Source organism: Colletotrichum fructicola (genome assembly GCF_000319635.2).
Source record: "Colletotrichum fructicola Nara gc5 chromosome Unknown KSG_Nara_v1_contig08, whole genome shotgun sequence".
Lineage (NCBI taxonomy): Eukaryota > Fungi > Ascomycota > Sordariomycetes > Glomerellales > Glomerellaceae > Colletotrichum > Colletotrichum fructicola.
In genome coordinates, this window is record NW_027094058.1 from 2,732,449 (window position 1) to 2,757,550 (window position 25,102).

Here is a 25,102-nt window from a genome sequence, read left to right on the forward strand (position 1 = left end):
ATTCTCCATCCGGCTACCTACCTAAGGTACATGTGGACAAGGTGGGGGGCGGATGCTGAGTCTCCTTATGAAGCTTATGTAAGGTAACATAAGGGACCTGGCGTACCTTATGTAAGTACCTATCATGTCCGCGGCAGAACACGGGCCCGCACTGGACGCAACCTTAGGGTACCCGTCAGAAACTAACCCGCCTAACCCGACGCGTCGCCGGTCGGTCCTGACGGCAGGCACGTCGTGTTAAGGTCGGGTGCCTTAGGTAGGTAGGTAGGTAATCTTACACGGTCGCGTACCTGGCAGCTGAGAAGTACCGCGCCGTACAAACTGCACGCCATCGCTACCTCACCTCTAGCCTTGCAAAACCACCCCGGACGGCACCCATCACGGCACCTGCATTCTAATCCTTATGACGACCCCATCTCAGATTTTGATTGCTTCTCCCAAGGAGCGAAACTACGTTACGCCGGATTTCTGTTGTCCTTCGCCCTGTTGCATTCTTACCACTCTTGCCGACTCGGATAGCGCTTTCGCATCTTACCTGACGTGCACTCGCTCGGCGCCACTGCGCCGCAGAAAACTCCCTTGTCTCTTCAAAGCTTCTTTTTTCTTCGCGACGTCTTCACCATCAACCTCTACGTCGCCTTGTCTTGCCATTGGTAGTTTCAACCCTTTCTCGGCCACGACATGCCCACGACGCGACGCCTCGGATAGTAATCCTCAACTGACAAAGACATACCTGGTTTCCAGAAGGCGCTCTTAACCTCGCGACACACCAATCCAGAAGATGGTCTCGTCACGCAAACGGAATATTGAAGAAATCGACGTTGTAGAACGAGAGGAACCAACCCTACTCCATCGCATTCGCAGCCAATGGCAATTTGCCAACCTGTGTCAATGGATCTTTCTTTTCGGGAAGGTCGTTAAGATTGACGACAGTCTGGACACCGAAGTAAGCTGCCTGCCCTTCCCAACCGTGCTTACCAACTTTGCAATTACTGACCCGCGATGCCACAGGATATCGAAACCGAATGCCTCAAGCCAAACGCTCCCGTGCTCCAGGACATTGGCCTGGCTCTTCTCAAGTTCATATCGTCGCACAGAGGCTTGACGTACGCTTCAACCCAGATCCCTCGCGTTTTCCGACCGCTGACCAGGAGCAGGCACGAATTGTTCGACGAGTACACCAGAAGGCAATATTTAGCTAGAGCGCCCGAAAAGAATCCGTTTGGTTCCGATGAGGTTGCTGCAAAATTCGCTGACTTTGACGTCTTAAGAAAGGCAGCTTCTCACCATTGCCAAGTTATCAAGCTTCATTGCTGACCATGCAATAGATTCAGATTCTCCAACAAATGACACAATGGATTATGCTGCGTCCCGAACGCGTAAGGGAGAAGATGGAGGAACAGAAGGATGTTGACCAGGCCAGCTGGGTAAGTGCCTGAAATTCGGCGAGTCTCGGTATGCCGTACTAAGATACCTGAACAGCGGATAGAACCCCTGGGTTGGGATAGGGATGACCGCACCTACTTTGTCCTCGATGACAATAGGGTATACCGCCTCACCGATGCTCCACCAAAACAAGTAACACCGAAGAAGAAGTCCAAGCCGACCAAGTACGGCTCTCGGTCTAACAAGAGGCGCCGCGTCTCTGCAGCAGAGGCTGCCGATGAACCGGATCAAACCCCAAAAGAATCCACGGAAGCGCCTTCGCCTACTCGCGAGGACGACGGTCTCGGTGGCATGAAGTGGGAATGTGTTGCTGTGACCCTAGAAGAGGTCCAAGGGCTTATCGCCTCTTTTCACAAGACCAAGGACGACAACGAGAAGATACTGCGAGACTCTCTGCGAGACCACTTGCTGCCCATTTTGGAGAAGCAAGAAGAGTCGAGGAAACGCAAAGAGCAACAACGCGAGAAGGAGCTTCTTAATTTGGCGAAAATGGCGAATGCCAAACGATCAAGCAGGATCGCTGGCAAAGTTGAACAACAGAAGCAAGAGGAGAAGGCCAAGGAGGAGGCCCAAGTGGTCCAGGCTCAACAAGTTGCTGCAAGAAAAGAGGAGCAACAACGGCTCAAACTCGAAAAAGAGCGAGATTCGAGGCTGTTGTCCCGTGAAAAGCGCCTGAAAGAGCGGGAAGCCCGGCGCTCACAGCACGAAAGGGAACTCTCTCAGCTTTCGGAAGACAACCGCAGTGGTTCAGGTCGCGTATCTGAACGTCGACTGCAGGCTGAGATAGAGAAGAACAAGCGTGCGCTTCAGGAGCTCGATGACGAAGACGAAGAGGATGACTGGATCTTCGACTGCATTTGTGGCGTTTATGGCCAGGTAGATGACGGGACGCATAGTATTTCCTGCGAGAAGTGCAATGTCTGGCAGCACAGCAAGTGCGTAGGCATAAGTGAGACCGAGGCTGAGAGAACAGAATTCCACTTCGTCTGTCAGACTTGCCGGCGACGCGCGGAGGAGGCGGCTGCAAGGCCACGGACGACAATTAAGCTGAAGGTCAGTCGACCCTCCGACTCGTCACCTGCCAGCCAGCTCCCCACAGCACATAGTCCTCGGCCATCTGCTGGAATCATTGTCGAAATTTCATCACGCTCACAACCGATGGATGGACCGAGCGTTACTCAGACCGATGAGAGTACGCAATCAACCTCTTTCTCTGGGGACCAGACTACCCAGCCTGAGTCCAACTCACAAGACGGGAAGACAACCTTGGACGGAGTGTCTCCTGTTGTTACGCCAGTCGCTGGACCATCGGAACCGTCAGACCGGGTCAGAGAGAGAGAATCAGGCAACACAGGCAGTAATGAGCCAGCGACACCCAAGGCTGATGACTCAGTCGATGTTGCAGCGCACTTCATGGCTAACGGGTCCGTATTAACTGGTCGCGATGGATTACCGTCGAGCCCCACTCGACTGGAGGCAACTCCTGGCCCTGCAGATACTTCATCGCCCAGGCCAGGAGTGTCTAGCTTGACAGCAACCCCGGTTATCAGTCGCGAACATGGCGTTCCTGGCTCAGCGCACTCATCATTCACACTACCCTCAGCTGAAGCTGGGCTTTCCCCGACGAAGCATTCACCTCCTCTGCCCCGTCCGCAACCTCCCAGCATCAAGACACCTATTTTGCCTGCTGTCCTTCCGCCTGTAGCGACGTTGTCACCGTCCCCACGTCAGCAAATTTTGACACCTCCGATCAAGTCTACAGAGCCGGGTCGGCGATCGCTGCCTCCAGGATCGACTCCCGCCGCCATCTGAGCAAAACACATGGGTGATGAGGAACGCGGCAGCAGCAAGAGGTTGATAGTGATGCAAAATGCCTCTTTCATCATGTGGTCTCGAGATGTCCTTATGAGGCAGTGTAGACAGGGGATCAGCCTGAGGACGCACGAGCATTATTTCTGGCATGACCACGGATTGATATTAGGTTCGATGGCAGCTCGCGTGGCAGTGGAAGGATGTGGCTGGATAAGTGTATGACGAATGATCTAATAGAGTGTGGATGACCAAAACAGCCTTCACGACGTTTATTCAAGAGCCTTTGGCACATCGAGTCCGCCGTAAAGGCTATGTTCTGCGACCAGAGACCAAGAGTATCAACAGCGGTCTACTTACCTTGGATTAAACAGTGATCTCAACGCGGTAACTTTGTACGCGGGAATTAAATTGGCAAACGCGCGACGCATCACACTTGTCGATGCGCACATTCCGGTTCTCATGGGGTATCCGACCGATCGGCTTGACATAGATCTGGCGTCGCATGTCTCGATCAGATGCCTTCGGCGAGAGATGACCTCTGCCTGCCTTGTCCGTAAAGCGCGACCGTCAGTGTCATGGCAGTCACGACTGACCACTAGCCTTTTCCCACGGCAAAACTACTGGCCTTGGGTAAGTGACATGAAGTTACGGAGATGTTGGTTGAGTATTCGCCTTGGACATGTCTGATGCCAGCAAACGGCCCGTCAACTTGGCGGTCGGGTGGGAGCTCAAACGACCCTCATACATGGTGACGCACTGCGGCTGGGTCTCTGGGCAACCGTATGTGAAGACGGGCTGTACGAGACATTCGACTGGTCGTAAACCGAGCGTACCGATGTTTATGTGCCTTGATATACAGGTTGCCAACGAACGGAAGAAGAGCCAAGACCATGCTTTACCACGTGCATGGTACGAGACGGGAACGGGCGGGAATATTGCAGTCCCTCGAGGAAGAGCTCTGCATGAAGAGAGGAATAAGCCAAAGGCGGAGGCAAGAACAGAAAGAGAGAAAACGGAAGGATAGCAGTGAGACAGGTCGGCGACATACTACTTCCTAGGTATGGTAAGAGTCAGGCCGGGTCGGAGAGGTTAAGCTAAGCAAAGTTTGGAGAAGAAAATCTCCTTGGCGGCGTCTAGTCTAGTGCCAGATCCAGAGGCATAGCCGGGCAGGTAGCGCGCTATAGCTGCAGACGTAAGCCGCAAGCGCCGCAGGAAAGGAAGGCGACTGGCTCAGAGGATGCGCGCAAAGTCCAGTCCCGGCTGCGATGGCGGCTCCAGGCTGGCTCGTCTTAGCACTTGCTTGTAGCTTCTTCTACTGGCTCTGGAATGGGGTTGACGATGTGCAAGGACACTATTATCCGGAGGAGACGAGCTGTCGAGCGAGCCTGAGGCGGCACCATCGGTTCTGTCGCCCGCACACTGCCTTGCCTTGGTGGCAGTGGTTGTGGGAGTGATAGTGGCACAAGACGGGCTATCCGAAGAGGCCGGACGGTGCCTACTTTACCATGGGTAGGTACGGTTCGTTCTTTTGTCTCGGTCTCCAGCTGACTTGTCGAGCGTCCATGGGCTCAATGAGGAGGACCCTTCTAAACTGGAATACGTGCACCGACGATGGGTTCTAGGCTCGGGAATCGGGACCCCAGGTCCAGCTTAGGACGTAAATGTCGGCGGCAAACAAGACAAACAGTATGCCAACTCATATTACAGGACGGATCAAACACGCGAGAGAGGTGGGTGTCTACTGCCTCTAGGTACTCAGCGTCAGCATATTCTATCCTTCCTCTGTCACCCACCCTCATCACATGGCGCGGTGCGGAATGTTGGGTAACAGCTCGTTGATTCGCTGCCGCGTCCTATTCAGATTGGCTATGAATGGGAAATGGTGGAATCGGAAACGCAGCAGGGGTGATGGTTGGTAGCGGGCAGCCGGGGTTTGGCGAGAACGAAGGGGGTGTTGGAATGACAGCTGAGTCTCTGGTGAGGTCATGTGGGGTGGACTGCACAAGTACTTCACCCAACTACAGCTTGGTGCAGGCATACCTACACTACCTTAGACACAGATGCGGACGCGAGATTCACCCAACTCATTCTGTTGGTTGGGGTGGAGAGCAGCCATCTGTGAGGTGTGTCTATCGCCAATTGAGTGCACTCAGTACACCCAAGGCAAGCAGCAAAACAGCAAGCCAGGTGACGATGCGAGGACGGCGATGACGGGAGGACTGCCGGGACAAGTGTGGTTTTACTTAGCTGGTGAGGGATGAGGTTGGGTAAGGTAGGTGCGCAATATGAACAGTTGCAGTGGGTAAAGTAGATCAAGTAAAAGTTGAGAGACGGCAAGGAGGTGTTGTGTGGAATTGATCCTGCTTGCTGCGTAGCATTCATAGACGGGAATAGGAGATGGGTGCCCGGGATGACATGGACATGGAGGAAGGTCTTCTATCTCCGCTTACCTACCACCTGCTTGCCCGCACCCGTCTTGCACCCGCCACGTACCTGGGCTTACCGTACCTCAGTATCCGTACCTACCTAGGTACCTTATGCTCCTGCACCTGGCGCGTGGTAGCCCTTGCAGGCCTGGGGCTGGTGCAAGTGCCCTGCACGTACCTAGGTAAGTAGGCACCTAAGGTAAGGTAAGGTAATGTAATGTAGGTGCCATACCTTACCTACCTTACCTTATGCGTAGAGCGGGGCGATGACAGCCCACACTGTGCCGGGTGTCAGTTCAACTTGTCAGGATCAAAGAACCGAACGCGCCACAGGCTGTTCTTGGACTAGGCCAATCAGGACAGGCGCCACCAACGATTCCGGCAGCACAGACAGCCCGATGTACCGATTCGAGCAAACAAACATTCCTCTTGAGCCTCTCTAACCCAACTTCACCAACTGAACAGCTTTTTTTTTTATTTTATTTTTTTATGGTTGTTTGTGCCAACGCCTCCCCCTCTGTCGCCTTCGCCTCCTCTCGCCTCGCGTCCCCTTGCATTGCTTTTACCCTTCAACTTCCCAGTCCACTGGCTGGGCCGCGGCATTGCCTGCTTCCCTAGACCTAGCTACCTTTCACTGGCCCTGGGCCCGCTTCCGGGCTCGAACCTCATCTCTTCCTGCTCTCCGCCCCAATCACAATCAAAGCCTCTTGGGTCTGGTCTCTTGTCTGTCTCCCGCCTGGATTGTTCTGTCATGGTACGGCAAGCAAAACGACGGGGGTGGAGGGCAAGGGCGGGGGAGATTGAGCCACATGCTGGCCCCCATGACACGGTACGGCCTGAGGGAGGAGGGGTGAGTTACGAAGGGCGATAGCACACACATTGTCAGCGGCTGAATGGAAATAGAGCTGAGGGAAGGAATCGGAATATGTGAGCGAAGAATAAGAAGAGACATGAGCAGGGGCAAGAGAAGGAGGAAAGACAACGTCCATGCTGACCCCGTCCGCTCTATCAGTCTTGGGCTTGGCCGACAGAGAAAATGCCACCGCCACATTCTTCGGTTACCAGCGCGAACCGGTGGGTGAACATGGTCAGACACGATTCCCGTCAAGATACCCTCGCCAACATAAGATATGACGATGGCACAGGATGGGCCAGCTCACGGCTGCTCGGTGCTACCCCGAGAGGCACCAGCTCCAACAGCGGCCACTGCCCTGTTGCCAACGACAAGAGAAGCAAGACATGGATATCCATCCGTAAACAGGCGCACGTAGGTGCCCACTCCGGCAGCAAGCATCACATCACACGGCTGATGCCCCTCTCCCCCTGGCGCCGTCATCCCTGCCCATGGTGAATTCCCTGTTGGTCGTTGGCAATCAAAGACCTGCGAGTCCGGGTTGTTTCTATGATTATTACGAGGCTGCTACACTCTCTTGAATGTCAGCTCCCTTGGTGTTCAGAGTGCTAGGCAGGGCGCATTGCAGGGTATTACATGGCAGCTCCCATGGTACGGCATATTAGCCTGGACCATGACAGCAGAAGAGGCACAACCCATTCGTCTTAACCGAAGACGGCCAAACAGATAGACAGACGAGCAGCGGCCGGGGCTTGCTTAGGATATGTGCCTTGCCTAAGGTAGGGTAAGGCTGGTGTACGGCCGCCCGGCGCCGCTTTCAAACCCACATCCGAATGCGGCAATCAGCTAGATGCTCTTTCGGACGCAGAGAAGCCAGCGACGGCATACGACAGAGGCTAAGGCAAGAGAACCAGAGGGTCGCCTTAGATGCACATGCGTAACATGTACACATAAAACCACCCAGCCCAGCCAGATGCTTTTCTTTCATTCCTCCCACCTAGCATCTGATTCAATGAATGAATCTCCTCTTACGACAAAGACAAGGTGTCCTGGGCTTTGACTTGCGTTGCTTCACTTCGCTTCCCGGATGCTTCTGACCCTGGCTTTGGCTCTTGGACCCGGCTTCCCTGACCGGTGATCGGTACAGCATCGCACTCATACCATTCACAGCACTCGGATTACCACTTGCCCTCACCACCATCACTCCCATCACCTTGGAACATCATTACTCTCCAGGTCGCAGGGGGCTATCCTTGCCAAGGTTCCCAACGACAAGAAGAAGGAACCCAAAGAGACAGAAGAGGAGAAAGAACCGAGAGGGTAGAAAGAGAAGGCGGCAAGACAACACTGACCCAGCATACCGAACAACTATATTGGAGTTCTGAAGGGAGATCGGACAAGCATCAATATACACGAATTACCGAAGAGACTCCCGGTCCGCTTTTGACATCGACAACTACAGAGCACCCAGCTAGAAGGAAGAGAGAGCTGGATCGAGCGATATCATCAAAGACCATCACCTAGCTTCGATCTCAAGCAAGCAAAACCCCCTTGTCACAAAGACGACAGGCTATTCATAGAGCCTTTCATGCTTGGCCAGTCTTCACCTCACCGCCGCTCCCTAGCAAGCTCGTTCAGTCAAATCTCAAGCTTGACATTGTCGTCGCATCCTGCGTCCCAGGGGAACGGTCCCAGATCACTTGCCTGATCCCTGCTCTTCGGCTGCTTGCGAGGTATTCGTCACTCCATTCCCAGACCTTGCATCCCTTGGCCATACCTCAACTCTGAAGCTGTCACCCGTACTCAGAACATTACCTGGACATGCCCATGCACTAGCCACACCTGCACCTCATCCACATGCAGCTGCAGCTGCAATACAAGACAGACAGCTCATCCCCAGAAGGACACCAGGGCCAGATACACCAGCAGACGCAGGAGTAGAGCAGAAACGGAGCAAGAGACTCAACAGGCCTCTCCTTGTCAGCAGGACTACCAACCGTTGCCATCTCTCTGAACTTCTCACTTGCCTTCCTCGTGCAACTTGATGCACACGCCACCCTCCAAGCACACCCCCCACCAAGCTGCAATAATTTCAGCATCTGCTGAATGTAGATATCTGCATTGCAGCTCCCCTTTCAACTTTCAATCCTTTCGCATCTCACAGCTGCCGGCTGCTTTCCCCTCAAGCATTCACCTTACCGGACTACTGTGCTGTGCAACACTCACATTGGTCGAGCCTTGTCCCCCCCTCATCACCTGGGTCGTCCTGCGACCACTTGATTCTCCCACAAGTACGAAAAACATCTCTCCACTTGAGGATTAGAAACGAAAAAGGGTTGTTGTGGTGACTCCAGGGAACCAAAGAGCAAAACACCCAGCTCATTTGAAGCCTTGGACTACCCCCATCATCAACTTCTTCTTCATTTCGTCATACCTGTCCACATTTCCATCGACTATCAAGTAGTTGGGTATCATCTGACGGGCCAGTCTTTTCTCTTCGTCATTTACCATTTCTCTCACTTGTTGGGATGGCACACAACGGCCCACCTTCTCCAGCCCCTTCAAACGATGACATCTACACCAACGGACTGCATCACATGATACGATCGAACGGAACCACATCGTATCCAAGAGAGCATCTGCACCCAAATGATATGGGTGGATACCAAACGCCATCTCGATACGGTACGCCTGGTCCTCAACAAGACATGCCATACGATCATACCTCTCCGTACTCCCACCGCGGACATGAGAGCCAGATGGTGAGTAGCAACCACGTCAAACGCGCTAGAAGACGGACCAAACTGACCTACTGAAGCACTCGTACAACCACACGGCCTATGATACCAGTGGTGGCTCACTCTATGGACCGCTCTCCGGAGACCTAAACCATCAGGTACGCAATCAACGCAGCAACAAGTGGATGTGAAGTAGCTCACAAGTCTTTTCACAGCCCTACAGTACCCCTGACACATCACCGCCGACGCCCTCCCGTGCGTCTGATGTGCTAACAACCCGAAGCGGACTCAACGTTCACAAAGGGCCTTCTATCAGCAAGCCTCTGGCAACCCGCACTGGCCGCGTTGAGAAATCAACCCCTAGGAAGAAAAAGGAGCGTGCCAAATCGTCCAAGAAGGTTGACGGGCTCCAAAAGCCACTGAGCGAGCTGGCGAGAGAGCAGCCTCAAGTGCCCGTGGCTGACATCGAGGCCTACGTCCAGCGATCGGCGGAAACACGATTGAAAGAGGTGGAAGAGAGCAAGACGCCCGGTAGGATCAAACGGCCCATGAATGCATTCATGCTGTATCGCAAGGCGTACCAGAACTTGGCCAAGAGTCTTTGCACGCAAAATAACCACCAAGTCGTATCTCAGGTCTGCGGTAGCGGCTGGCCCTTGGAGCCTGAACACGTCCGCGATCAATTCAACGAGTGGGCTAAGATGGAGCGAGCTAATCACCAGAAAGCCCACCCGGGCTACAAGTTCACACCATCAAAACCGAGGCCCAAGGCAAGGGACGGAGAGGGAGATTTCGAGGAGGGTGATTTGGAAGATCTCGAATGGGGTGCCAGCCGAGCAAGCTCGAGAAGCAGACAGATCAGGAAGCCGGGAAACGGTCGCAACGATGCGCCGGCATCAATCTTCCACAACTATCCCCCGCTTTCAGGCAGCCCGATGGGTCTTGGAGTGCAGACTCAGTCCATGTATCACTACAGCAACCCTGGCAAGCCTCTGCCAGCACCGTACAGCCAGACGGGCCTTGGTGGGCAGTACTACCAGCAGAGCGTTCATCAGCGACAAGACGCCACCGGTTTCGTCGAGGACGTTCTTATCAGAAAGACGCCATCTCCGGCAATGGGCTACTCCGCCCCACCTATGGATGGCCGCTTCGACGGTATGAGCCAGTACGGACCCATGTCCCACCACGACGGCCTCGAGCCCATGATTGATCCGGGTTTGATGGGCCATGGAGGTCATCCATATGGTGATCCGTATGGGGATCCCATGCTGGAGCCTAGATGGACGAATCCGCTTGGCTTCGGCGACGGCAGACAGGACCTGCTCGATGGTCTGTCAGGCTATGACGAGAATCTCATGCATGATCCGCAGCTTCAGATCCTGCGGGGGCAAGAGAGCAGCTGGAGGGTGGAGGAGCTTGAAGGAAGCCACTTCAACAACTGGATAGACCAGCCAGAGTGAGTACAACGCAATACAGCACGTTGTGATAGGTGAATGTCGCGTTTCCAGCGTGGAATGAGCTGGCAAACCATAAATGTACGGGTTGCGGGGAGTTTTCTCTCGTGCTTGGATGACATGTGACTGTTTTACAGGTGGAGTTTGGATCAACATGGAGATTAGCATTGTATGACACCGGTCGAACCCCCGGAGCAGAGTAGAAATGACTTTACACATCTGCGACCAGGTTGAGGGCCTCGTTGCGAATATGCTTTGCAAGTTGGGCATTCCTGTATCCTTGACCGAGGCCTAGATGGTGGCAAATGTGGCGCATATCTACTCATTGCCACTGATGGGAGCCGATATCCGTTCCTCAGTCTCATGCACGGTGGCCGCGAACCACCAGGGCGCATCGAGTTTAGAACTCAAGGCTTCTGCATGGGCGTTGCGACGCGTTGGGGGCCTGTGGCTCACCAATCGATGTTGAAGGGCTAAGGTATCATGTAACGGCCGGCCACTGCCCTGGTCGAAACGTAACTCGAGGTTCCAAGACATCGTATTCGTACATTTTCCAGCGGCGTCTGAACCCCCTTAAATGCATAATCCCTGTTACAGCCGCACGGCTCATTGCTCGCTTAGCCTTATAACGACTCATGTCCGAGGTAAGCTAGATACCTACCTACCTATTATTATTTGATTTATACAAATGCAAATGCTGAGACCTGCGCCTTGACTCCATCTTCGCCCACTGCCTCAGGAAGCTTTCGCTTGACGCCATACACATCACGACGCATGAAGATACTATGACGTGGATTTCCCGCTCTATTGCTGCCTTTGGGCTTGTGTTGCTGGGTCATGCGTGAGTTCGACCATGCTCGCATTCTCCGCAGCCGTTCATGACTGACGTCGTATCCTATGCAACAGTTGCTATTCAGCCCAGGAGCATACGGCACTACAATCATTCCGAGCCGCATCGCCTTTGTCTTCGTCACCTGATTCAGCCACGACCTCGCTACCCGCAGACATCACGATCGAAACGGCAGTCGCGACCATTATCGTTGTACTGGGACTTGTGCTGGGTGCCCCGAACCTTCGACCGATTCAATGGCGCGTCTGGGCTGGCAAAATCGAGAGGGAGGGTGAGGCAGGGTTCCTCAGTGGCAGCGGTGAGGTTGAGAAAGATTACTTGGGCAACCCCTTTCGAATTCTTGAGAGCCGGCCGGGCTTCGTCGATATCAGGAAACAGAAGGGCGACTTCGCCAATTGGGCTAAAGACGACAAGAAGACCCAAGCAACCACTGCCTCGTCATGAGAGCAGTCTGGTTTGTAGATATCTGGAAGCGGTCACCACGAAGTATCCATGGATCTTCTCGACCGGACTAGACCACCAAATATGATACTAGGGGACAATTGATTCAACAAAAACGCACATCACGAACTAGCCTTGGTTCTTGTTCGATGATGTATGTGTAATGTCGGATGAATGGACATTCTTGGCCGAACGATGTTTGCGATGTGGTTGTAATACTCACCGCCTTGCCCTTCCGCATGTATGAGCTCAGGCTCCCTAACGTCTGGCCGTCGCTTACTTCCTCAAGGGGTGCACCTTCCTCGTGCGAGACGGAGATGCATGGTTGGGGACCTGCACCTGCCACATTTTCTTTTCCTTGTTGCAGTGAGGCAAGTACGTGTCTGCCACGCCCTTTCCAGGCCACCGTTGCCAAAGTTGAAACTTCTATCCTTCTTCCCTGAGGGCGTCTGATTTTGACAAACAACAACATCGTGTTCTCCTCTACTCGCTGCCTCCATCAACCTTCGATCAAACCCTCAAGAGTGCTGCAATGTCTGCCAGTGGCCCGCCTAGTTTCCACTCTCAATACGGTCAAGCTCATTTGAGGAGCAGCTCGAGCAGCAAGTCAGGACTTCCGTCCATCTTGCGAGGCCCCTTTCAGCACCGCCAGCGACGCAGTCCCAGTCTTGCCGGGCCAATTCGTACTTCGCCCATTTTTCCTACTCCACGGGGTGCTCACTCAGTACGCCGCGGAGACCGGTCGAGTCAGAGCGTACGCGCTGCCGCATCAGTTCAGATTTCGGCTTTGCAACAACACTTGCCTGATGATGGTTTTTCATCGTCTCCGACTAGAAGTCTGCACCCCGGTTTTTCGGCGCAGCCACGCTTGCCCGCTCATGGACAGTGGCCTTCTTCCGGGGAGGCAGCTGTTCCAGAACACTGGTGCGATGAGGTTGTCATGGCTGTTGATGTCAAGGACAAGGGTGCTCTTGGATGCGCCTACTACAGGACTTCTGAGGATGCTATCTATCTACTACGCGACGCGCCCGGCACCGGTTTGCTTACTTTCATCAACTTTCTCATGGTTCATGTTGAGCCGACGGTGGTTGTGTTACCTCTGAAGATGCCCGATGAGGTGGTTCGTTTCTTCGAAGAGCACAAGGTCGTTGCCCGTGAAGGTAGGTTCCTCCGTGGCGATACTGCGGAACAACGCTCAATGCACGGATTAGACGATCCCGGAACTGAGCGCTACCTCCTGCGAACTGTCGGCTCGAATGAGTTCAACCACCAGGACTCCATCGATAAGTTGATAGACTTGCCACCTATTTGTTCGGGGCCAATTGTGGTGAACACTGCTACCGGTCGCTCGCCGAATGACGTCGCGCAAGGTGAGTGTCGAAATATCAAGCTCATGCGCCTTGGCTCATTCGTCGACCTCGATTGCTTTTCATCAGTAGGTTCAAATTTTGATTCATCAAGAGGCGAGCTCTGGTGGGCTGACACCTGCCAGATTGGGTGTGCCGGGGCCGTTTTGGGTGAAATCGCTCGCATTGGCAACGCTGCTGATGGTCTGTTAAGGGTACCGGTAGCCTCGATTCAGATGTTTGCCCTTTCGGATTCTATGCTGGTTACCGATGAAACGATTTCTTCGCTCCAAGTTTTCCAATCCGAACTTCATCCGAACAGGTTGATGTCCGGTTCGGCCACAGCGGGCTCCTGCTCAAAAGAGAGCCTGTCAGTCTATGGTCTGTTTCATCCCTTCGCAAGCACTCCTCAAGGGAAGGTCAAACTGCGGCAAATGTTCTTGCGCCCTTCACTCAATCTTGACACGATCCGTGAGAGGCAGAAAACTGTCACGGTCCTGCTTCAGTCCGACAATGCAGAGGCACTCGAGAGTGTGTGCGGAGCCCTGAAGAAGATTCAGGATGTACGAAGGCCTCTGGAACAGTTACGAAGAGGAGCAGATATCCCAACCGGAAAAGCCATTGGCCGTGGTGTTTGGTGGTCTTTGACTCGATTTTCGATTGCTGTTCTTCAACTTCAAGATGCCATGCTGCAGTTGCAACACACGCATGGCCTTGCTGGCGTACAACAGGTAAGTTCTCTATAAGATTAGACATCCCTTCAACCTGCTAATATGTTTTATCAGGTTCTTTCTATTATTTCCGCTCGTGTTATCAAAGGCGTCGCTGAGAAAGTCGACTCTATTATCGATTTTGACGAAGTCAAGGCTAGCTCGAGGATTGCAGTGAAGCCCCATGTCAACGTGCAGCTTGACAAACTAAAGCATGACTATCAGGGCTTGGATTCCCTTCTGGACGATATATGCAAATCAATGTCACAAGAACTCCCTGAATGGGCTCGGCCATATGTCACTGGCTGCGTCTTTTGGCCACAGCTTGGCTTTTTCACGGTGGTCTCTCTTCGCCAAGATGGCACACCCGCGTACATGGGACAGGAGCTTTATGATGACAGATGGGAAGTTATGTTCATCACCGGGGGTAGCGTCTATTTCAAGAACCGCCGCATGGCAGAACTGGACGCTCAACTAGGTGACCCCTATTCGGGAATCGTAGGTACGTACGTACTGATGTTTTGGCACCTAACGAGAAGACCTGGTTAAGATTTGGCGAAGACCTAGAGATACAGATTCTTCACGACCTCGCCTGCGAGGTTCTTGAACATGCCCCCGTCCTAAATCACGCCGCGGATGCGTGTGGCGACTTCGACTGTTTGGTGGCTTTAGCACGGGGGGCTCGGAAGTATGGTTGGACGGCTCCAACGATGACAACCGACAATGTTATCTCCATCCAGGGCGGACGCCACCCGCTTCAAGAACTGGCCGTACATTCATTCATCGCAAATGATTGCATGCTGGAGGGGGGTTGCGGTGACCCTCGAAGTCACCATGGCGAAACTACGACACTCGTCATTACTGGGCCCAATCATTCTGGCAAGAGCGTCTGCATCAAACAAGTCGCTCTTATTGTCTACCTAGCCCATATTGGAAGCTTCGTCCCGGCAAGTCTTGCTACGATAGGAATTACGGACCAGATTCTCACTCGCATCTCGACGCGGGAGAGCGTGTCACAGAAGGAAAGCGCTTTTGGGACTGACTTGAGACAAGGAGCCTTTGTCATGCGGCATGCTACTCGCCGGAGTCTCGTCGTGATTGACGAGTTCGGTAAGGGCACTCCGGCCGACGATGGAGCCGGGCTTATGGCAGGACTCATTGACCACTTCACTGCGCTCGGTACCGATGCGCCTAAGGTACTCATAACTACGCATTGTCATGAGATTTTCGAAGGCGGATACCTGCGAGACCGGCCAGGTCTAACCTTTGCTTATATGGACGTGCGTCTCGACTTGGCTGCCCCAATAGACGACCAGGTAGTTTTCCTTTACGACCTTCGTCTTGGAAGAAGCATATCTAGCTTCGGTAGCAATTGCGCGGCAATCAATGGGGTCAGCAAAGCCGTAGTTGAGCGAGCGGAAGCGATTATACTGTTGTTGGCGCGAAACGAAGATCTTGGGGCAGCGTGTGCCAAATTGGATGACGAGGATCAGGCACGTCTCCAAGAGGCCGAGGCAGTCGCCAGGAACTTCATTGAGCTGGCTATGGGCGATGAAGTCGAGGCTCCAAGGGAAATATTGGGGCATTTGCTGTGGCGAGGTTAACATGTGTTCTGTGCGCCCTGGTAGTAGACTCTGTCAGTGATTTGACGAGGGCTTGCGGGTAGAGAGCTGTATTCATTAAGCGAAGCAGATCTGTCGGCTGCTATGAACATGAGGTTCGGATGGCGTGATGAATATTCTCCAGACGAAGCGGCTGGAGACTGCTTAAGTTTACTCCCCTGTCTTTGTCTAATGCGGTTTGCACACTGTCCATCGCAATTAGGCGCCGACGGTTTTAACCGCCGGGAACCAACACAACGTCGCCTGCATCCTGGAGAAACTCAGCAAATCAAACGAGACAGCGCAACAGGGTCATTTGTTTAGCCACGATGCTCAGCGGCAGCGCGGAGATATCTGCTTGATCTGACGAGAGACAGCTTTCGATGAGATTTTCCCCCTCCGAGATATTCCACGTCCTCGCCCGTTTCGTTCGCGTCGCCTGACATTTGACAACTTCCTGGTCATCATCCCCACGCAAAAATGGCAGCCCATACGCGAAGGAAATCGCCCATCAAGTTTCATGACCTTGACCAGAAGGATGTTTACGACAAGGCTATGGGTGAGACGGATAGTGAGAAGGCCCGTAACTTTGTTGTTGAGTTCAGCCATCAGCAAGCCACCATAGCCTTCGACCTGAGCGCAGATGATTTTGGCATTCTTCTGGGTCACGAACCACCCGACGGCGTCATACGGTGGATCAACGTTTGGTCACCAAGTACACAGCGTCCAGCTGTTGAGTGCATTGGCACTCATTATAGCTTTTCACCGCGACTTCAGGCTCTCATGACGTCTGCTACGAAGGCATCTGTGGCAGAAACCACGACTTCGGACCAGCGTGTTAACCACGCGGATGTTGAAGCTGGATCCTTATCAACGGAGGCTAAGAGTGCTTCGCCAAATGACGCCCGGACACAGATGTCGGAAGACATTGAAATCTATCACCTAGTCAAGGAAACAATGAACTATACCTCCATAGATCATGGAAAGCAATGTATGTCGTGAAACATGTGTCTCCGACGCTTCAAAGGGGCCATTAACCAGTCTTTAGTCCTTTGTATTGGTGCAAACTGGCTACACCGTCGACCAATCAACCCTAGGCATGCGGAAGACAAGGCAGGGTTGCTTCCGCCAAAACATTGGTCATGGCTCACGCTTTGTTCGAACTGTAAGTCCTGCATCCGAAGTGGCCGGAAAGTTGACGTCTCGCGGGCATCTTCTGACCCTCCTCAGCCGTTGTCTTGTCATTGCATGAGACACCGCCATATGTCTACCCAGGAGATGCGAAACTGGCAGGTGAAGAGTTAAGAGGCATGCGGTCCAACACCATGGCGGTGCTTCGCCAACTGTCCAAACACGGTGTCGACGACTACAGCAACAACGTCATCACACTTAAATCAGTCAGGCAAGCGTTGCCTACTGCAGGGCCCGGGTGCAATGCCGCACGAGAAGGCTCAAGTAACCTGTATTGTACACCCTTCCAACGATTGAACATCTTCATTCCTTTGGACTGTGCTGAATGCTTGAAATATAGGTTCTTCTACCTGTTCGAGGACTATTCAGGGGCGGTACCGGTGCTGGCAGCTTCACGCGATCGAATCCATAGTCTGGCAAGTACCAACCAAGATGCGCAAATTTGCACGCCTTTCTGACCATGTGGATCATAGAGAGAGAAAATTCTTGCAAGCAATGTAAGTGATTTAGAAATGCTCCGCCATCCCTCGGAGAATTTCTGCAAGCTGACGTTAGGCAGAGTAGAAGAAGCAAGTTGAAGAGCGGTGATGTTATTCGACCCTTGCACACCCTCAGGAGGGAACTTCGCCAGCTTCATCACCTGTTTGAGAGCTACAAGAGCCTCATAAGGCGCATCTGTAGACCTAGATGCGGCGACGGCCACAAGCAATGTCCCTGTGCTGCCTTTGAGTCACTAGGCGGCTTATCGGATGAAGTCAAGATATCTTCGTCAGCAAGGGGTCGCTTTGAACGACTCGAGGATCGGTTGCAGTTGTTGATGCTGAACACAATGCACGAGTACTTGGATGAGCTGGACGCTTTGTCAAATACGGTAGGCTCTCAATATGCCATACAATACAATGCCGCTATCGAAAGCTTACGGAGATACTCCATCTTTTAGTACTTCAACCTGACGGCTCAAAAGGACTCCCAGGCCACCGCCCGTCTGAGCAGGAGCGCCACCCTCCTTGCTAAGCTGAGCGTTTTCTTTCTGCCCATAAGTTTCATGACTAGCTACTTCTCCGTTGAGATACCAGGCCTTGTAGAACACTACACACCCAAGATGTACTGGATCTGCTTCGCTATCATTGCTGGCCTTTCTTTCGTCAGCCTTTTTTTCTTTAGCCGCATGTTGGAGTTTGTCATCGACATTCTTGAGGCGTGGACGGACTCTGTGATGAGCAGGTTTCTTGGAATACGGGAACCCGTTGAAAGGAACGACGACTAAGGTAGTGACGTGGTGAGGGGTGCGGCGATGGTATTGTCGAAGCAAAATTTTGGTATCGTGGTATCATTGTCGTATCATTTACTCTTGTGTCCGCAGCGAAACTCCAGTACACAACCTTCAGATGAAAAGCAGAGGAGGGATCTCATGTCACCTGCCCTAGGAAACTCAAGAAGTCATGTCAACGACGAGTTCATCTGCAGTGAAGTTCATCGCATGACGCCAAAGACGGCGACTCCGATGCCGGCAACCATTCCAGCCACGGAAGCTGGTGTCGGCCGGGCAGCCGCATTTATCACGACTCCACCCACTGTGGTCGTCTGTGAGCATTGGTCGTATGCTATGCCGTGGCAGGCGCGAGAACTAAGACTGGCGCAAATCGGCGTGGCGGAGGTTCCGACGTCCACCCGGGTGGCGGCGACGGTGGTGCCGCCTCCACCGGGGATGACGACAGTGACGCCGAAGCCTGTATCGCCGTCCAGTTGGGTGACGCAGCTTTCATAGTTTCGGGAGCACTGCTGAACGGCGTCGGAGCACTCGCCCCGGTCAAGGGAAGTGGCGACGAACGGGAACGGGAAGTAGGAATTGGGCACGTATGAAACGGCGGTGGGAGCGGCCGGTGCCGTTGTCGGAGCGGCGCCGGTGCAGACAGCTCTGTCGGCATAGCGCACGTTAGTTCTCAACGCTCATATGGCTTGCATAAACACAAGAGTTTGCGCTTGAGGTCATTCATACCCAGAGGGACAGCAGGCTGCATTATTGCTGTCATCATATGCGCAGAGCTGCCCCGTCGCGCAACAGACGCCGTCGAAATCCTCGCCCAAGGAACTGGAGCAGAGACTTGTTCCAGCAGGGCAATCCTGGCGCCTAAACAGCAATGCTTCGCCAGCTCGATAGGCGGCGGTTGGGACTGCAGACTGGGTTCGGGTCGGAGTCGGGTTGGCGGTCGCAAAGGATGGATCTGTTGCAAACAGCAGCATAAGCCGCTTCGTCCAAATGGAGACTTTCATGTCGGAGGTTTGTATGTGTGCTAGTTGCCAGCGACGGCGTTGAGGTTGGATCGCTGTGTGGTTTCCCCCGCTGGTATCCAAGGTTTCTATCCAAAGTAGGTTATTACGGTACGACAGCTTAGTAGGTGCAGAATGCAAGTGAAGCAGCGTGGGGTGAAGTGAATCAGGCCCCAAAGGAGATGGGAGGCGACAAGAGAAGGAGGCGCCGGGTTACTTTCGTCCATAGCGAGGAAAGCTGCAATGTTTTATTTCTCCAGGTCCTAGCTGCCCCAATACGACGTTAAAGCCTGTCCACATGCATCACCGGCTCGTCGCTAGGCACGGGCATCGCACCATCCGGACCTTCCCTGTTGGTGTGATTTTGACGGTCGGGTCCATATCCGTACTTTGTCAGCTAGCCCTGGCAGAGGTCTCCTCCGTACGGTGGGATCGGCTGCGTCGGGCAGTGTGCATCGTATCAGGGAGACGGCCAACCCCAGCCCTGTGCATGCCTCCTGGGTGGGATGCATGCATGCGCTCAGCAAGCCTGTGAGAGATAGGGCCAAGACGATTGAGGGGGGTTGGGCTTCGCTGGCGGCTGGTCGGCGGGCAATTGGGGAAGATGGACATCCATCCGCATGATGTCATTGGACCATGCCGAGTTGGCCCAGCAACCACCACCTCTCACCGCCGCCACCCTCTCGTCCCAAGACCTTTCACGTCCCTCTCCCTCGGTATCGTATTAACCGTGTGGTCCCCGAACATGCGCTAGAATCTGTCTGAGCCGCTGGAGCGCCTTCATATCGGTTCTCCCCTGTCCCTGCCCATGCTCCCGCGCCTTCTCGACTTCCTTTTGGGCCTCTCGGACGAGGGAACCGAGATCTCCCCAGACCTCGTCTGTGTAGCTCGTAAAGACGTCGCGCCAACTGTCCATCCACAGCTCCTTTGCTTGTTCCGGGTCAACATCGCCGAAATGATGTTGGATTTCAGCAAGGTTGTCTCCCATCAAGAGGTTGGGCTGGAAGTCAAGAAGCATGGTCCAACTCGAGCTCTTTCCTTCGCTGGCGCCAAACAATGCCTTTCTCAGTGACGACTTGGTGCAAGTGGATACAGAGGACTCCTCACAGCTGTCATTGTCATCGAACATATGTAGCTCGCTAGGCGTGTCCAGAAGATCCCTGACCTGTTGGCCATCCCGAGCTTCTTGTTCACTTACGGCTGATTTGACACACAGTTGAGAGGAGATCAGAGCCTTTGGTTGTCGAGGTCGACTCACGTCATCTGGACCTGCTTGGGCGTCCATAAAGTCGACGAATTCATGTTCGGCCACACTAGATGAGTGGCGCGACTGAAGAGATGTTGGCCTGGAACCAGACCCAACGGTATTCTCGTCATGATAAGTTGCCGTGTGTTCTTGGTGAGCGAGATTTTGCGCTGCGATGGCCGGCCACTGTGGTTTTTCTGTGCTTTCGCTGGGGAGGGTGGCCCACCGACTTGTCAACATGTTTCGAGACAGACCGGCAGCTGAAGTGGCCAGGCGAGAAGTGAAAGATCCGTTTTCTGATGAGCCGTGACCTTGCTGATTGTCTCGTTGGTCTTGGCCGTCGTCTGGAGGCAGCGATGAAAGGATGGGCTCCTTTCCTTTGCCTTTGGAGTTAGGTGCAGCTGAATGGTCGTCTTGGTTCATCGCAAACGAGCATGGGTTTTTGATTTTCTTTCCCTCTTTCTTCTTCTTTTCAATTCCCTGAGGGGTAACACAAAAGCGGCAGGAAGGTTTTATGGTCTCATGAATTCCCAGGCGACGCAGTTGGGCGAACGCCAGCTGGAAAACGTAACCGAGGTTCTCCCTCTGTTTAGCGTCTGGATTTTGCAAAGCAGCACGTGCCTAGCCGACCCAAAACGGAAGGATAGTCTGCTAAGCCCCCAATCTCTTAAATCACCACAGGCGATGCTAGTAGTCTGTATGCTGATGGGACCATAAATCTACACAAAAACTCACTGCTACCTACAAGGAATACATGCTTTGCGTCCATAACAATATTGGGCATTTAGCTGGTAAGCTTTGGTAAGGATACACAAGCTCGATATATGCAGCCCCAAGCACAGTGTAAATCATTACACTCCATAACATGTGGCAGCATGGCTGAGTGGTCTAAAGCGCTAGACTTGAATTACAACAATTCAGATATCTAGTACCTTCGGGTGCGCAGGTTCGAACCCTGCTGCTGTCGTTCGCCAGTTGACTTTTGTTTTTTTTGTTCCTTATAAACACCCGCCCGCAGGGTACCGTAGCAAGCGATGAGCCCAACGGCCCTACGCGTGGTGAGGAGGTAGGAATTCGACACATCCTACTCAATACCTATCTATACTCAGGTACCTCAGGCTCTCACCTACCTTACTTATTATGTACCTAGAGGCTGGGGGGTTTGCAGCGTCAATTATCCACCCATGTGTCCAGCCCAACCTTACCTTCCTTCCTTCCTTACTTACTTACTTACTTACCTAAGGCGTCTTCGCATCACCTCTATCTGTACGTACGTGCCTGAGACACCTACCTACCTCCCACGCACACACCACACACGTACCCCAACCTCAACCTGGCGCATTCTTGCCGCACCCTGTCTCTTGACTGCCCGCATCTGCGATACCCCCCCTCCCGTCAATACCGTGCACCGTCCTACGCCTTTTCCAGGTCGCCAGACTTTTGAATCCTAGCTTCTGCTCCTGCCTGTCGCTGCATCTGACGAAATCCAGACGTCTGTCGATTTTGCAAATCCAATCTGCACTCTACCAACGACGTCGGCTGGGTACGCCTTCTCACCGTCCAAACCATACCGAACCGAACCAAATCACGCCAAACCAATTCAATTTAGGCCACAACAACCAACCATCTACATCCTTCTTACCTGAGCTTGGTCTCCTCCCTTCCTCTTCGTCTTGCTCGACCGCCCAACCCCGATCGTCGACTTCGTATTCTTTTCTAGGCTTTTAGCAACGCAGTTCGCCCGCCCGCCGCAGTTGCCCCTCGCTCTTGTCAGCGTCTTGCGTGTTTTTGCACCAGTTGCGCGACCCCGACTCGACCACAGCCATCAATCATTGCTCTACCTTCTCGCCTCCTGGGCCTGCTTGTGTCGATCTTGTGGCCTGTATCAGCCCTATCAGTCTGCTCCCAACGCTGAACGACAGCATCCCGTCTGCCACACGCCTAGAGCTCGCTCTGCTCTCGACGTGCCCCGCCGCCTCGCTTGATTCCGAAAAGCCCCATATACCATACCAAAGCCTCTCCGGAGCTGGAAAGCAAAGATGGTGGACAGTGACACGAACTCTCCCACGTGGAAGTTCACCCAGTATGTATTCTTCTTCCCCATTCATCCGAGATGCATCTTTGCCCACTTCCATTCCCTCTTCGTCACTTGCCGCGCTCTCGCTTTGGGTGATTGCTCACATGGTACAATAGGTGCTTTGGAGACAAGGGCGATGTGGAGGACATCACCGAAGGTGAGCCGTAGTAAAGGGCCCTCCAGCGGCCAACATGGCAATTCCACACCGCTCAGCCGCCGCTTTCCCACTATGTCCAGGTTCCGTTTGTCTGACGACGTACTCTTCTAGCTGATATTATCTCGACGGTCGAGTTCGATCACACGGGCAATTACCTCGCGACAGGAGACAAGGGTGGAAGAGTTGTTCTGTTTGAGCGAAACGAGACGGTGTGTCGGAGCCAACTGCTTTTGAACCTGAGCCAGGCTAATAACCTCGAATAGAAAAAGACTTGCGAATACAAGTTCCACACGGAATTCCAGTCTCACGAACCCGAATTCGACTACCTCAAATCCCTTGAAATCGAGGAGAAGATCAATAAGATCAAGTGGTGCCGCCGCCAGAATGCTTCCCACTACCTGCTCTCAACGAACGACAAGACCATCAAGCTGTGGAAGGTCTTCGAGAAGTCGCTCAAGGTTGTCGCGGAGAACAACCTATCCGATGACTTAACGCCCGCGAATATCGCCGGTGGCGGCGGTGCACCAAGACAAACACCAGCCCATCGCTTCAAGAATGCGGAAGATCTCATCATGCCTCGTCTTACCCACCACGACACTGTTGTTGCTGCAGTGCCCCGCCGAACCTATGCAAATGCTCATGCCTATCACATCAACAGCATATCCGTCAATAGCGATGGCGAGACCTTCATCAGCAGCGATGACCTCCGCATCAACTTGTGGAACCTCAACATTCAGGATCAAAGCTTCAACATTGTCGACATCAAGCCAGCCAACATGGAGGAGTTGACTGAGGTTATCACTGCTGCTGAGTTCCACCCGTTGAGCTGCAATTGGTTTATGTACGCGAGCTCGAAGGGGACCATCAAGCTTGCCGACATGCGGGAGAGCGCTCTCTGTGACAGACACGCCAAGCGTATGTCCGCCTCCTTCCTGCCGATCATAGTCTTACTGCTGCTAACATGTTTTATGCCCAAATCCAGTATTTGAACAGGAAGAAGACCCGTCCTCTAGGTCTTTTTTCTCCGAAATCATATCCTCTATTTCCGACGTGCGCTTCTCCTACGATGGCCGCTACATTCTGTCGCGCGACTACCTCACGGTCAAGATCTGGGATATCAATATGGAGCGCCAGCCAGTGAAGACTATTCCAATTCACGAGCACTTGCGCCCACGCCTCTGCGACACGTACGAGAACGACAGCATCTTTGACAAGTTTGAGGTTGTCTTCTCAGGCGATGCCAAGAACGTCATGACTGGCAGCTACAACAACAACTTCATGATCTACCCATCCGACCCCGAGAAGGAGGTTGAAGTTGTTTTACAAGCTGACAAGTCTGCATTCAAAGCGAAGAAGGTCGGCGTGCCGACACCCATCAACTCGTCTACAAGCCCAACCGCCACCAACGGCGGCAAGAAGGGAGGTTCTCGTGCTGGCAGTCCTGCTGCTGGAGCCGGCGGCCAAGGCCAACGAATGCGCAAGGAAACTGATGCCGACCAGATCGATTTCAACAAGAAAATCCTGCACATGAGTTGGCATCCGTTCGAGGATAGCATCGCCATTGCAGCGACGAACAACGTAAGCATCTCCCATGGATGGTGACGTCAATATTGCCTCGGATATCGTCGCAAGCTAACAACCTTCCTCCTCAGTTATTTGTCTTTTCTGCACTATAGAGTCAGTCAATGGATTTCAGGCACTGGAGGTCTATATTTTGCGAGGAAGCTCATGGACGGCACATGGCGCAGCAAGGCGTTTTGCAGACGCGGATAGAGGGCGTCGGTTTCTTCGACAAGGTTGACTTGAGACGATGCTTTGCTATCCGGCATCTGTGTCTCGGCCTTGGTCGGCTCACACCACCGCCATTATTGCCATATAGGGCTGGGAGGTCGAGGAAAGCAGCAGTGCAGAAACTGTTGGACACCGCAGGCCGTCATGCAGGTGCTTCGGGAGAGGAGAGACGGAAAGGCGCCTGGGGAGAGACAGATATGAAAGAAGCACTACTGATAGATGGGCTCGCTGGCCATGCAACGGTTGGCGAACCCTCCCTGATTTCCGCAACAGAATTGAAGGCAACGAGATTCTCACATGGCTACGTTTATTGTCTACCATCTGGACTCATGAACTGAAGCTCCTGATGAGATGGATAATAGGTATGTAGCGTGATACACTGCCGTGATCAGCTACTTTGTGTGGTATCGCGTGTGAAGGACGAGTTAGCCAGGATAGGCAAGTGGGGTCAACCCGCAATCACTTGCAGCGCGCGCCGCGATCTGTCCCTCAGCACTTGGCAATGGTGCCGTCATGTAGTAGCACTTGGACAAATTGCTGGTCGATACTCCGATATCGTGGATCTTTACGGTTACGTGTCTAGCTAGGTACTAAGGTACGTGGGACATCTTGGCCTGACGCTGGAGATGCGCGATACGTTCGGATAGGTCAGGCCGGGAAAACACTACCTAGAGGAGGGTAAATGTATGCCC

General features: G+C 53.4%; 8 protein-coding genes across 8 annotated transcripts; 6 read left to right on the forward strand and 2 right to left on the reverse strand.

The window, feature by feature from the left end:
* Positions 1-781: 781 nt before the first annotated feature.
* Positions 782-2,492, forward strand: CGGC5_v013818 (uncharacterized protein; the record flags this gene model as incomplete). Its single annotated transcript, XM_066152992.1, has 6 exons — positions 782-946; positions 1,012-1,106; positions 1,158-1,236; positions 1,329-1,427; positions 1,483-2,381; positions 2,420-2,492. The coding sequence occupies 6 exons, from the start codon at positions 782-784 to the stop codon at positions 2,490-2,492; spliced, it is 1,410 nt and encodes a 469-aa protein (XP_066007802.1).
* A 6,753-nt stretch (positions 2,493-9,245) lies between these two features.
* matMc (Mating-type M-specific polypeptide Mc) lies at positions 9,246-10,735 on the forward strand (the record flags this gene model as incomplete). The annotated part of the gene is made up of 3 exons (XM_032027089.2): positions 9,246-9,299; positions 9,356-9,433; positions 9,491-10,735. 3 exons carry the CDS (start codon positions 9,246-9,248, stop codon positions 10,733-10,735), a joined length of 1,377 nt encoding a protein of 458 aa, XP_031876497.2.
* Positions 10,736-11,514: 779 nt separating this feature from the next.
* CGGC5_v013820 (uncharacterized protein) lies at positions 11,515-12,023 on the forward strand (the record flags this gene model as incomplete). Its single annotated transcript, XM_032027088.1, has 2 exons — positions 11,515-11,570; positions 11,636-12,023. 2 exons carry the CDS (start codon positions 11,515-11,517, stop codon positions 12,021-12,023), a joined length of 444 nt encoding a protein of 147 aa, XP_031876498.1.
* Positions 12,024-12,960: 937 nt separating this feature from the next.
* MSH5 (DNA mismatch repair protein MSH5) lies at positions 12,961-15,680 on the forward strand (the record flags this gene model as incomplete). The annotated part of the gene is made up of 4 exons (XM_066152993.1): positions 12,961-13,455; positions 13,513-14,097; positions 14,152-14,578; positions 14,638-15,680. 4 exons carry the CDS (start codon positions 12,961-12,963, stop codon positions 15,678-15,680), a joined length of 2,550 nt encoding a protein of 849 aa, XP_066007647.1.
* Positions 15,681-16,157: 477 nt separating this feature from the next.
* On the forward strand, positions 16,158-18,135 carry CGGC5_v013822 (uncharacterized protein; the record flags this gene model as incomplete). The annotated part of the gene is made up of 7 exons (XM_066152994.1): positions 16,158-16,668; positions 16,726-16,842; positions 16,908-17,139; positions 17,209-17,242; positions 17,342-17,365; positions 17,428-17,739; positions 17,809-18,135. 7 exons carry the CDS (start codon positions 16,158-16,160, stop codon positions 18,133-18,135), a joined length of 1,557 nt encoding a protein of 518 aa, XP_066007648.1.
* A 206-nt stretch (positions 18,136-18,341) lies between these two features.
* Positions 18,342-19,142, reverse strand: CGGC5_v013823 (uncharacterized protein; the record flags this gene model as incomplete). The annotated part of the gene is made up of 2 exons (XM_032027083.1): positions 18,342-18,786; positions 18,868-19,142. 2 exons carry the CDS (start codon positions 19,140-19,142, stop codon positions 18,342-18,344), a joined length of 720 nt encoding a protein of 239 aa, XP_031876508.1.
* Positions 19,143-19,863: 721 nt separating this feature from the next.
* CGGC5_v013824 (uncharacterized protein) lies at positions 19,864-20,441 on the reverse strand (the record flags this gene model as incomplete). Its single annotated transcript, XM_066152995.1, has 3 exons — positions 19,864-20,278; positions 20,334-20,339; positions 20,398-20,441. The coding sequence occupies 3 exons, from the start codon at positions 20,439-20,441 to the stop codon at positions 19,864-19,866; spliced, it is 465 nt and encodes a 154-aa protein (XP_066007646.1).
* A 1,983-nt stretch (positions 20,442-22,424) lies between these two features.
* pab1 (Protein phosphatase PP2A regulatory subunit B) lies at positions 22,425-24,295 on the forward strand (the record flags this gene model as incomplete). Its single annotated transcript, XM_032027081.1, has 6 exons — positions 22,425-22,468; positions 22,579-22,619; positions 22,731-22,828; positions 22,883-23,534; positions 23,602-24,197; positions 24,272-24,295. 6 exons carry the CDS (start codon positions 22,425-22,427, stop codon positions 24,293-24,295), a joined length of 1,455 nt encoding a protein of 484 aa, XP_031876504.1.
* Between the last annotated feature and the right edge of the window lie 807 nt (positions 24,296-25,102).